The sequence below is a fragment of the Lissotriton vulgaris genome, unplaced genomic scaffold (genome assembly GCF_964263255.1).
Source record: "Lissotriton vulgaris unplaced genomic scaffold, aLisVul1.2 SCAFFOLD_542, whole genome shotgun sequence".
Classification (NCBI taxonomy): domain Eukaryota; kingdom Metazoa; phylum Chordata; class Amphibia; order Caudata; family Salamandridae; genus Lissotriton; species Lissotriton vulgaris.
In genome coordinates, this window is record NW_028250708.1 from 588,682 (window position 1) to 601,727 (window position 13,046).

At 46.0% G+C, this 13,046-nt stretch overlaps 1 protein-coding gene across 2 annotated transcripts in view; it reads right to left on the reverse strand.

The window, feature by feature from the left end:
• LOC147663157 (mannosyl-oligosaccharide 1,2-alpha-mannosidase IB) overlaps positions 1-13,046 on the reverse strand; it is a 451,075-nt gene that overhangs the window by 54,988 nt on the left and 383,041 nt on the right. For both annotated transcript variants that reach the window (XM_086950629.1, XM_086950628.1), the window contains one exon: positions 338-510. In XM_086950629.1, the coding sequence (XP_086806755.1) occupies positions 338-510 (173 nt within the window). The remainder of the gene's footprint in view (positions 1-337; positions 511-13,046) is intronic.

Consider the following 13,046-nt stretch of genomic DNA (forward strand, 5'->3'; position numbering starts at 1 on the left):
TTTAGAGGTCCTTTGTTGCCTGAACCCATAAATCTGCCTCAATTTCTCCTCCTGGGCTCCCAAAGACTCAAGGGTAGTGGACTCCTCTGTTTTGCAAAAAGGCATTTACGGTGCCACCCGTCAGTACAAGTACTGGCAGAGATATAAGCACCGTAAACCCATTTAAAGTGAAAGAGTCATCTGGCAATACAGCATGGATAAGATAGAGACCAGAACGAGGGAGGGGTCGTAATCTGCCCTGGCAGGCAGCCCCGCCAGACCCAGCAGTAGACTATAGTGCCGTCAGAATCAGGACTGCCGGCACACAGTGCATGTCTCCTCCAGGTACATGACTTACCTGTGCAGCTTCCCAGCCCCACTGCCGATACTTGGGGTCGTGTGTGAACCTCCACATATACCAGTAGGTCTCGATCACCTCGGGACGTAGAATGTAGTACTTTTCGTTCTGTCGCACAGCCACAGCTTCGGCTCCACCATCAAATTTGAAGGCTTCTGGGCCCAGTTTTAAGACTGGCAAGAGAGGGAGACAAGAAAAGCATCAGAAAGTTGCAGGAGACAACTAAACACAAGCTTTGTATGCACCTCGTGTGTTCTCATGAGCTCTCAATATCATGAACACGGATAGTTAGGGTTCAAGTCTTTCCTCTTACCGCCACCTCATGGCCTTTCCACTTTCAGCCAAGAAAATATACGCTAGACTCCTCAAGTTTCCGTCTGTGGGAGTGAGAGATAGCAAGGCTAGCAAGAGAGACAAACCAAGAGGCGGTGAGGTGGGCAACAAGGCAGGAAGAGAGCGATGGCGAGACTGGAAGTAGGAATAAGAGTCTAGGTGCTACAGAGGTAAGAAAGGAAGGAGAACAGAGGAGAGGGCGAAGTTAGGAAGAGGCAGCAGGAAATGAGATGAAAAATGGGGACAGTATGTATCTAATAATGAAAGGTGATGAGTGATAACCCATGAAGAGATGGAAGAGGGACAGGAAAGCTAGGGTGGAAAGGTAGAAAACAGAAAGAAGGCAGGAAGTAAGGTAGAAAAGGGGGTGATTTCAGAAAGGACAGAAACAAGGGGCAAAGGGAAAGAGAGAAGACAATCAGGTCAGATAAGCAGGGAAGGGATAGGGTGCAGGAAACAAACTGGTAAGGGGGGGGGGGATAAAGGTGGGGAGGAGAAGGTTAAGACAGGGGCGAGACTAATGACAGATGGAGAGGGAGAGAAGGAGGTAGCAGGAGAAGAAAAGGAGATCAGATGAGAAACACGATGCTCGTGAGGAAGGGCATCAGGAACATGGAACGAATATGGCAGCTATCAATGGGGCTGACGGAACAACAGGCATGGAGCGAACACTCATTACCGTATACAACCCGCTCAGGAGATCAGCGACAGGAGAACGGATGGACTTCAACTGGTCACCAATCGTGGGGTTTGATTCTAAAATCTAAAGTGCATCCTAATGGCATCTGGACTTCATTGATCAACAGAGCGGACAGATGCTAGGACAGGCTTGTTCCTATGACCTGGACGTACTCTGTGTTTTTCAGCTATTGATTTATGCATTTATTTCTTAAGCAGAGATAACACTTGATACAAAAAGTCTTCCACAAGTAACGTTGACAGCGCATGGATTGATGGGACTGAGGTGGCTAGCATAAAATGCACAGAGCTACAGCGAAGAATGAATCGATTTATGTTGTTATGTATAACACTGACATAGAAACACCTCTAGGATAGCAACACTTACTTTCACATGCAGGCACATGTAACATACATGTCTACACCAGAAGGGTTGCATCATTCGATTGCAAAGGATAACTATTCAGTACAGTTTGAAGAAAGAGCGGTGGTGAATGGCTGGTGCTGGTGTCCCAGTGGAGCGGCCTCCTACGCCTGCCTGGTGATGGTGTGATGAGGTGGGAGTGCACCTGAGGAGACTAAAGGGTGCTATGGAGGCAAAGTGCATGACTCTGTCAAGAAGTCGAGAGAAGCGGAGGCGGCCCTGTAGTGACCTAGTGAAGTAGCCAAACATGTTGAATAGTAGTGAATTAACTCATCTTTCTTCTGTGGCGAGAGGGGGCTCACACATGGTCCGCAGCGGTTGTCTCACTGCTGTTGCTCTGTTGGTTTTCTAGGATTCCATTTCAAGAAAACCACAGTTTCTGGACAAGGGGCTACATTTCAGCGTGAGTGGAGAAAGCAGATTCGGAACATAACGTGTATTTGTAAAGCAATTTAATTATTAATTAATTGTTCATTAATTATGTTAATAGTGTAGGTCCTTTTTTTAAAATTATGAATGGGTTGTGGGATTTATGGGTGTGCAGGTTTGGAAGTTATTTCATTGTAAATAATTATTTGTTAATTAATAAGAATTATTTTATTAATTAAGTTAATTGTGTTTGTAATTTTTTTATTTTAGGTGAGGGTTCTCGGGTTTATAGGTCTATATGGTGGGAGGAAATTATAACAACTTATTTTATGAATGAAATTTATCAATAAAAAGTCTTTAAGAGAATTATTTTATACGTAAAATAATATTGCATTTCATTTTTAATATTGTTTGTAATATTTTTATGTTTTTATTTCTATGAGATCTTTTAATTTTACATTTCCTATACATTATATTTTAAATAGTTAATTGCTACATTTTTATTTTGTTTTTGAAATTATTTTTTGAATTTGTAGAAATGTTTGTTTGTAATGTAGTACTGACTGAAATGGGAATAAAATATATTTTTTTATTTTAAAATCCAACACTTTTTCTACTGTTGCAGTCACTGGAGTGGGAATAGTAAACTGTATCCCTCCATGATCCATCACTTTCCCTACTGATGCACTGAGTGGAGTGGGAATATTGCTATTTTTTATTATTTATAAAGTATAATTTTTATTGTGTTAATTGTTATATTTTAAGTCATTTTAATATTTATTGTAGTTAGAGTAGTACATTTTAATTTTGTGTGATGTGAAACATTATGTTACTGTTGTGTAAGGTGAATACTTATTTTATATATTTATTTAGGGCCCGATGTAGGTAAATCCCATTTACCGATTTTGAAATACCGAATTTTACCGATTCGGTATTTCAAAATCGGTAAATGGGATGTAGGTCCCAACATCTGGATTCGTTACCGAATCCTTAACAATTCTTTAATTACCGATTCGGTAAATACCGAATCGGTAATGCCCATTCATTCCTATGGGCTTTGAAGCCCATAGGAATGATTAGGCATTACCGATTCGGTATTTACAGAATCAGTAATTAAAGAATTCACAAGGGTGCAGGGGGTGTCACTTTGACACCCTCTAGCACCCCCAAAACGGGCATGTGTGCAATGTGGCACACAGACATGCCCTAAGGGCACGTCTGTCTGTCACATGGCACATGTGTACATGCACAGATGTGCATGTACACAGGAATCGGTATTTTACCATGGATTTGTATTCCATGGTAAAATACCGATTCTGTAAGCCATGTGCTGATGGAACATTGGCTACCTACATTGCATTTTCGGTAATTTTACCGAATCGTTATCATTACCGAATCGGTAAATATTACCGATTCGGTAAATTTACCGATTCGGTAATGATAACGATTCGGTAAAATTACTGAAAATGTGCCCCTACATCTCGATAGCCCTTTACCGATCGGAAACGGCCGAAAATCGGTATTTTCGGCCGATTCCGATCGGTAAAGGGCTACCTACATCGGGCCCTTAATGTGGCAATTGTATATTTTTAAATGTATTTTACGTTGATTTAGTTTATATAATTATGTGTTTGGTTTATTCTAATAATAATATTTATAATTTTCAATATTTTTGGTTGTAAATCATTTTTTACTAAATTGTAAAAAATATGTTTCATTTTTATTTTAAATTCAATTGGTTTCTTTTTTAATATTTTATATTTTTGGTATATTTAATATATATACATACATTTTTGATGATATATAATTTACAATATTTTTAATTATATTATTTAACATTCGTTTATTTTTTATATATATATGTATGTTCATAAGTGTATATATATATATATATATATATATGTGTGTTTACATTTTTAAAAGTAAGCTTATTTGTGATATTTGTTAGAATGTAAATTTGAATATATTTTATTTTTTATAAATTAATGTTAGTATTTAATATATGTTAATTGTAATATTTTAGTTTATATATTATAATTAAACATCGATATTTAATACAACTATATTATTGTAAACAATATTTTTTTTGATATTTTTGTACTTACCTTTTTAAGTATAGGCAGTCGATATTTCTGTATTTTATATTCTTTCCTCGGTATGTTTGTGGTCGATATTCTGTCAGTGACCGTTTTATAGCAGTTTGAAGCTTCCGGCACTGAATATCTTTGCTAATTTTCATGGCTTAAGTCGGCGCGGAAGACAGAAGGCTCAATGCTGTACATTTGCACATTTCCTATAGAATCAGGCTTGCTTTCGGACTTGCTCAGTGAAAGTGAGATTTAAAAGAATAATGGGCCTAGTAATGTATGTAGGAATGATGACGTCTGCTCATTTAATACTTTTTCATTGACAGTAACAAGTTTCTGTCACATGATTAAGCTTCATTTACTTTTATTGGTAGAAAACCTACATGAACTGGATTCATGTTTTGTGTTTTGTTCGCTCTAAGCTCCAACTGTCCATTATCCAGCAAATACCCTGGTCGGCTGAAATGACAATTCTCTCTGATCTTTTGCTTCGCGGACTGCTATTTACAACAAACGCTTATTCGACTTTAGGCTTCCCGCCATTTTGTTTTCAACCGTAGCGTAGGACGGTCAGGAGTATCTACGGCAGGGCTGTGAGAGGAGGGAGGAAGGTGATTGCGGCGGTAGTGGTGATGAAGTTACATGTGTATGAATGTGGCTTCCACTGAGTGCAGGGGGCTGAACCACCACAACGCAGGGACACCAGCTCTTGGTCCTTCAGATGCATGTATGTATGGAGCGGCAGCCTCGTTCAATGCGAGCAGTTGAACCTTTTAAGGTTTGGGCAGACCATCGAAACCTCCAGTTTCTATAGAGCATGCAGTGAAGAAATAGCAGACAAGCACAGCCCCGTCGAGAACATGCCCAGGCTAATAGGAACTGCTTTTGCGAACCAACACGACGCTCAGACCAATCACCAAGCTGCTCCTACAGCATTGTGACTGGGCTCCCTTTATTTGTTATTAGTCCACCCCCATCCCACCCCCACTCAGAGCGAGCCACAACTGAATATGACTTTTCTGTAACTCACATCCTCGGTACTCAGAACGTTTTTGTTGGTGCCTTCTGTAGATGGGACATTGTGGGTGAGGGTTCTGACTGACTTGTCCTAATACTCTCTGAAAAAGTTATCTGTCTTGCGGGGTCCCTCTTACAGCTCACACCGAAGTCTCTCCAGCAGAAGCTATATTTTTTCCAACGGGCCTTTTTGGCTCCAACTTAGATCTCGTATGGAAAGCATACCGACCAAATCCGTTCCGGAATGCTTTCCGTACGACTCTGATCGTGGTAGTCCGACCACACGAGTACGATGCATCCGTATGAATCCGGATAAGATGCGGTCAGACTCCCATTGACTTCAATGAGAGCCTGTGTTCCGAATGTGAACACAGGCTCCCATTGATGAAAGGAGTGGGTGGGGAAAACCTTCCACCCTGTGGCGGGCACCCCATGGTGCCTGCCACAATGTGCATGGTGTGAAAGGGGGAATCATTGGTATCCCCACTGGCCTTATTCAGAGGGCCCCAGGTGAAGGGTCCTCAAAGACTGATTCTGGCAGCCGTTTCGTTCTGGGCAAACAGATTCTGAAAGGCTGTCCGAATCGGTCATCGTACTCGCTCATTCAAAAACCAAGTCCATAGAGCTGTACGAATCGGCTCCGGAAAGGCTCTACCTATCTGAATGCCTTTCGGAACTGATTCAGTCAGCCCTAATGGTTTCCAGGCATCGTACTTGGTCGTTTGGAACTGGGAAGGAGTTGGTCGGAAACAAAGGCTCCGGATCAGATTCGGCAAACACGAATCCAATTCGGCGCCTTTCCCACTGACATCAGAGGTGACTCCCGAGAGGCTTCAAACTTCGGTTCTGAAAATGTGTCATGACTCTGCAGTTGCAGGCCACTGTGGAGTTAAATCCACCTTAGAACTTGTCTTGCATTCCTTCTGGTGGCCTGCTACTTGACAGGTTGCAGCGTTCTATGTAAAGTCCTGTCCTATCTGAGCACAGTTCAAGGTAGTCCATGACAAGCCCTTCGGTTTTCTAAAGCCTTTGCCCAATCCTCATCATCCTTGGCACACAATTTCCTCTGACTTAATTGTGGACTTACACCCGTAAGTTGCAACCTGAGTGATCATGGACACCGTAGACCATTTTTCCAAGATGGCTAACTTCTTCCTACTTCAGAGGTTTTTAAATGGCAGCAATCAATCAATCAATCAATCAATCAAAGCATTTATATAGCGCACTACTCACCCGGAGGGTCTCAAGGGTTTCAAGGCGCTAATTGCATGATTGCTAGGACATTCCTGACTGCGTTTGCCGGCATGGGTTCCTTTACACCATATTCTCTTACAGAGGCTCTCAATACATTTCAAGGCTCAGGCACTGAATCTGCCAGACAAATACCGGTGATACTGAGCCTGTCAGCCAGATACCGGGGATACTGAGCCTGTCAGCCAAATACCGGTGATGCTGAGCCTCTAAGCCAAATACCGGTGATGCTGAGCCTGTCAGCCAGATACCGGGGATGTTGAGCCTGTCAGCCTGATACCGGGGATACTGAGCCTGTCAGCCAGATACCGGGAATGCTGAGCCTGTCAGACAGATACCGGGGATACTGAGCCTGTCAGTCAGACACCGGGGATACTGAGCCTGTCAGCCAGATACCGGGGATACTGAGCCTGTCCGCCAGATACCGCGGATACTGAGCCTGTCAGCCAGATACCGGGGATACTGAGCCTGTCAGCCAGATACCGGGGATACTGAGCCTGTCAGCCAGATACCGGGGATACTGAGCCTGTCAGCCAGATACCGCGGATACTGAGCCTGTCAGCCAGATACCGGGGATACTGAGCCTGTCAGCCAGATACCGGGGATACTGAGCCTGTCAGCCAGGTACCGGGGATGCTGAGAATGTCAGCCAGGTACCGGGGATGCTGAGCCTGTCAGCCAAATACCGGGGATACTGAGCCTGTCAGCCAGATACCGGTGATGCTGAGGCTGTCAGCCAGATACCGGTGATGCTGAGGCTGTCAGCCAGATACCGGGGATACTGAGCCTGTCAGCCAGATACCGGGGATACTGAGCCTGTCAGCCAGATGCCGGGGATACTGAGCCTGTCAGCCAGATACCGGGGATACTGAGCCTGTCAGCCAGATACCGGGGATACTGAGCCTGTCAGCCAGATACCGGGGATACTGAGCCTGTCAGCCAGATACCGGGGATACTGAGCCTGTCAGCCAGATACCGGGGATACTGAGCCTGTCAGCCAGATACCGGGGATGCTGAGCCTGTCAGCCAGATACCGGTGATACTGAGCCTGTCAGCCAGATACCGGTGATACTGAGCCTGTCAGCCAGATACCGGGGATACTGAGCCTGTCAGCCAAATACCGGGGATACTGAGCATGTCAGCCAGATACCGGGGATACTGAGCCTGTCAGCCAGATACCGGGGATACTGAGCCTCTAAGCCAGATACAAGGGCTGCTGAGCCTGTCAGCCAGATATCGGGGATACTGAGCCTCTAAGCCAGATACAAGGGCTGCTGAGCCTGTCAGACAGATATCGGGGATGCTGGGCGTGATGCTGCTGGTGCTGAAGATGGTACAGGCCGGTAAGGGGAGCCAGCGGAGACTCATTAGGGAATGATTCGGCCATCTTCTGAGCTCTGAAGTTGCTTTGGAAGGAAAGGTTTCTCTTTCCTTAGTAACAAGAGTCGGTGCCAAGTTCTCTTGGTTTTCTTGGGGATGTGTTCTTTGAGGGCGAGTCCAAATGATTTGAAGCAGGACGAGAACTGGGGGTTGAATCTGCCCAGGTTAACGAGGTTCAGCCAGGCTTGGAATAGCGTCTCTTGTTCTTGGCAAACAGTAGGATTTCTATCTCGATGATTCTGCATTTTCAACTCTGAGCTTTGGGCCTAGCGCTGGGGATCTGTTCGATCCCCACCTCGGAGGCGCCTCATTTCACAGAGGTTCACGCAGCCCCTTGTGCTGATGTTCCAGAGGTGGAAACCGGATGTATGACGTTACAACGCATACCATTACAACTACCTACCATTACAACGCGACCATTACAACGCATACCATTACAACGCATAGCGCTTAGAGGTGCTGGATAGTGGTAAGTATAATTTACTATTCCAACTCCAGTCCCCGTGGACACTAGGGAAGGTGTTGGATAGTAAATTAAACGTATTCCCTATCCTAGAGCGCCCCCCAGCGCAATGCGTTGTAATGGTATGCGTTGTAAAAGTTGCGTTGTAATGGTAGGTAGTTGTAAAAGTTGCGTTGTAACAGGTGTATACCGTGGAAACCACCGCGGCCCAGGGTGTGAGAGCGATGGAGCTTGGTTTATGGGGTCGGGTACAGTTGTAGTGAGTGGCCGGGGTGGGAAAGAGACGTGTCATGGAAGCGCTTCCGAAGGGGGCATGAGTGGTGCAGCAGCATGAATGGCTTGCCTACACTATTGATCCATTCACCACTTCTGTCGTGTCGAGCATCGCCTGCCCTCTCTGCCTCCTTTCCCCTCTCATTCCTCAGATGAACACAAAGCTACCAATCAGGTTCAAGAACTGCAGTTCAACCAGTCAACCCTATCCCGCAGGGGCAGTCCAGTGGAAGTGCCAGGCAATATTGCCACAAAGATCTAACGGGTCAAGGCGGAAACATTGCTCAAGAGAAGGAGGCGAAGATCAGACAGCCATGGAAGAAACCATCGAAGTCAAGCGAACAGAGGATCTAGACCCTGCTGCAGAAGCATCTCAAAAGGCTCCACCAGAACTCTGCTACCATCCTGTGATATGCTGCTGAGACCAGTCAAGTCCCAGTGCCACGAGGCTTGCCATTCAGGCACTATGCGTGAAGGACACCAGTTGATGACCTATGTGGCCTTCATTACACATTTGGAATGAAACTGCACTGTTAATACCACACTCCGTGGTAATTCCTGAATGTGTATTACTGCAGTATTCCGTCACTTGAAAAATGAGGAATAACTAGGAAAAGCAGTGTTTGGGAACCAATTCCTGCCTGTTGTTTCCTCATTCCAGGAATTTTCCAACGCACATTTTACCAGATTGGTTCTGGTGAAATTTGTGAGGGAAAAAGATCTCTGAAGTGCTGCGTTCTCACACTGCTTGTAATCCCAATTTGGCCAGACACCACCATCCCAGGCAGAATCAAGATTACCAAGCGCCTCGTAATAAGGGGTCTCGGCGCTAGGCCACTGACTTAATAGCTTGATGCCAGGACATGCCGACACGAGAAACCGAGAGGAGGCACGGATGAAGCCTTCCAGACAGGACCTGAGAACTGATCTGGGGCGACGGCAAAGTAGACGTCTCTTGCCACAGATTCCTCCACTTTTGAATACTCTCCAGGCACAACCAGAGTGACTCCAAGTGCATAGAATGCAGACTGGTCCCACAAACCTTTAAGCAGTACCTCTGCGTGCCTGAACGTGGTGCCTTGCAGCTTTGCACGGACTCCGTCCCACATCAAAATGACGTACAGGGTCTATATAGGTGGCACTCCAACGCGCTGGTGTCACTTGTTTCTGAGACTGTCCGTATCTACAGATGCAGAGCCCCAAAAGCAAACGAGTGGACAGTGCGCCGATTCCCAGACTTGGGGTCTTACTAATAATGTCCAATCACAGAACCGAGAGGATGGGGGGGTCAATGAGGAATCTGCAGCTATGTAAAGTATCTACCACAAAGAGCTTTACTGAAGGTAGGTAAGTTGTTCTTCTGGCAGAGACTTCTAGCCGCAGGTTCCTCACCTAATAAATGTAAAAGGAATACCTATTGGCAGGTGGGTCTGTGAATGGACTCAAACCCGGCAGTCCTGCAGGACTGAGCTGAATGCCCCTGCCAGTGAACCAGACTGTGAAAGGCAATAATGCTTCGTGAACGTATGGTGGGACGCCCACGTAGCTGCCTGGCAGATATCTAGGACAGGGACTCCTGCCAGCGCAGTGGGAGCAGCTTTGGCCCTGGTAGAGTGCGCTTGCAGTCCGTCTGGAGATGCTGTCTTCCCCAGTGTGCAGCAGATTGTGGTACAGAGCACGATCCAGTAGGAGGTGGTTCTCTTCAGCACCGCCGTGTCCTTTTCACTCCACAGAACCCCTCAAAGAGCTCATCATCCACCTGGTGTTCTCTGGTCGAGCTATGATGAAGCTCAGAGTTCTTTTGTGATCCAAGCAATGGAGTCTCTCCTTCAACCTAGAGGGTAGAGGCGGAGCACAGAACGCCGGCAGGGTGATGGTCGTTTGACAGGTGTGGTATACCGTCACAACTTTTGGCAGGAAGGATGCCCGAGTCCGGAGAACTCATTTGTTTGGGAAGAAGGTAGTATATGGTGGAGTTACACGGAGTGCCTGAAGCTCCCTCACATGCTGCGGCGAGGCGCTGATGATGAGGAACAGTCTTAATAGTAAGCGTTGTAAAGGACAGCTGTGCAGCAGCTCGAACGGAATGCAGATCAGAAAAGTTAGGACCAGATTAAGGTCCCACTGGGGCATTACACAAGGAAAAGGAGGAAACATGTTGAAGACCTTTCACAAATTTCATCACAACCGGTGAGTTAAACAACGAGGGCTGGTCTGACAACCATAAGAAGGCCCAAAGGTAACCCTTATGTTTGCCCAAAGCAAAGCCTTGCCGGGCAAGAGACAGGACGAACAAGAGAACAATAGATAGATTGGACTGGAGGTGGTCAATCTAGCATGTTCTGCACCAAACCACAACACTGTCCCAGAGACAGGCACATACAGTTTTTGTTGAGGGATGCCCGACTGCCAAGAACACACGGATCGTGTCTTGCGGATTGCAATACAGAGGACCGGCCGCGGCTTGAATTGAAGGCCCGCATCTCAATTGACTTGAGTTTCGCCGCATTCGAATTTTTCCAGATAGAGAACTGACGATCTATCACTACAAATAATTTGCTTCGGTCCCCGGCGTTGTGCATTTGGCCAACGCTCGGGTGGTTTTTCAGAGTATGAGTTTACACACCAGCCATGAGGTCCTGATGAGAACCCCTTAAATCATTAATGGTTCGAAACGGGTAGACCATTCTACCACACCATAAGACCACCAAATTCAAAGTAGTTTTGGTTGAAATTATAAAAATAAGCGGATTTGTTTTTCCAGAACAGTTGTCTATGGTGTTATATTTCTTACCCTTCTGTATCCCAAGAATTAGTTTGTGACATTATAATTGTACATATAGTTGTGAGCGTGTGCTGTGCATGAGAGAATGAATGATAAATGTTGATCAACTTGGTATGTTAGGACGTGTTTTCGTGAATTTCTTCACAAATTTTTGTGTTAGTAATGTTTATTTTAAGAATGTGTCATTTTTATGAATAGTTGTCCCTGTATTGTTTGTGTTTGCAATTGTGTTGAACATTTGGCAAACTTTGAACCAACTGATTCTTTTCAAATAAATGATTTATAAATAAAATAGATTTAATCTGTGAACTGCGTCACTGTCCCGCACTTAGTTCAATTCTTTGCGCGCAGATAATCTCACGAAAAGAAAGATCTCAGTACTGGCTTTCTGGTTGTTTAGTTGCATTCAAGAGGCTTGGCCTTACTGTGGGAAGCCCACACCCAGTGTTGTTTTTTTGACTGCCAAGAAGACAACAACCTTCGGAGAAAGGTCAAAGGTATTCAGCTGTCACTGCTCAATCTCCAAGCATATAAGTGAAGATAGTGAAGTTCCGGGTGCAGAACTCTGCGCTGTTACTGCAACAGCAGGTCCTCCCAGACGGATGGCTTGATTGGCAAACGTGCTGAAGCCCAGGAGTTCTGGATCCCATACTCTCCATGCCCAATCCAGAGCCACTAGGATGACTTGGACCCGCTCGGTTCTGATCTTCTTGAGAACTTGGGGCAGGAATTGTATCGGCTGAAATGCGTACAGGAGTCCGGAGTTCCACTCGAGGTGGAACGCATCTCCAAGAGACACCTTGGAAACTCCAACATGCAGAAGTGCTGGCATTGTGCCTTTTTGGGGGTGGCAGATAGGTCGAGATGCTGCACAGATGTCCGTTAGCAGAAGAGACCTTGCACTGCCTCCAGGTGTAACTGCTATTTGTGATTTGCTAGGTAACGACGACTGAACTTGTCCGCCCTGGCATTCAAGGATTCTCCCAGGTGGTTCACCACTAGGAACATTCCTTGGCAGTCCAGCCCTTTCCAGAGATGCAAGGCCTCCTGGCACCCCACCCCACTCTGTTTGCTGAGTTCCACACGGCAGTGGTGCTGTGCATGAGCGTCTCTGCCAGCCTCCCCCGATGGATGGAAGGCAGGAAGGTTTTCAATGACGAACGGATGAGCCGTGCCTCCAGATGGTTGATATGGAGCCAGGATTCCCCGGAAGACCAGAGGCCTCTGAACTCCACCTCTCGCAGACAGCCACCCCAACCAGGAAGCGATGCACCAGTCACCACAGCCAGGCCTGGGTGGGGAAGGGAGAGAGGGTCTGCCATTAAACCAATCAAAGTCCAGCAAATACCAATGGAGATCTTTTCCAGTCTCTTCTGAAACATGGGTGTGGTTGGAGGGGTCCCCTTGATGTTGGGCCGACTGGGAGAAGAGATCCTCCTTCAGAGCCCACATGAACCACCTGGTGTGCAGGTCTAGTAAGATGCAAGAGGCCAGTATAGTCCTAAGAGGCCTCACTCAAATCCTGGACCATGGCTGAAAGATCGCAATCAAAGCCTGAAAGCCCTCGACTCACTTCCTTGGGGGAAAGGCATGCGACCAAACCATGTCCAGAGCAGCTCCAATGAAAGGGCACGCTCGAGGAGCCAGGT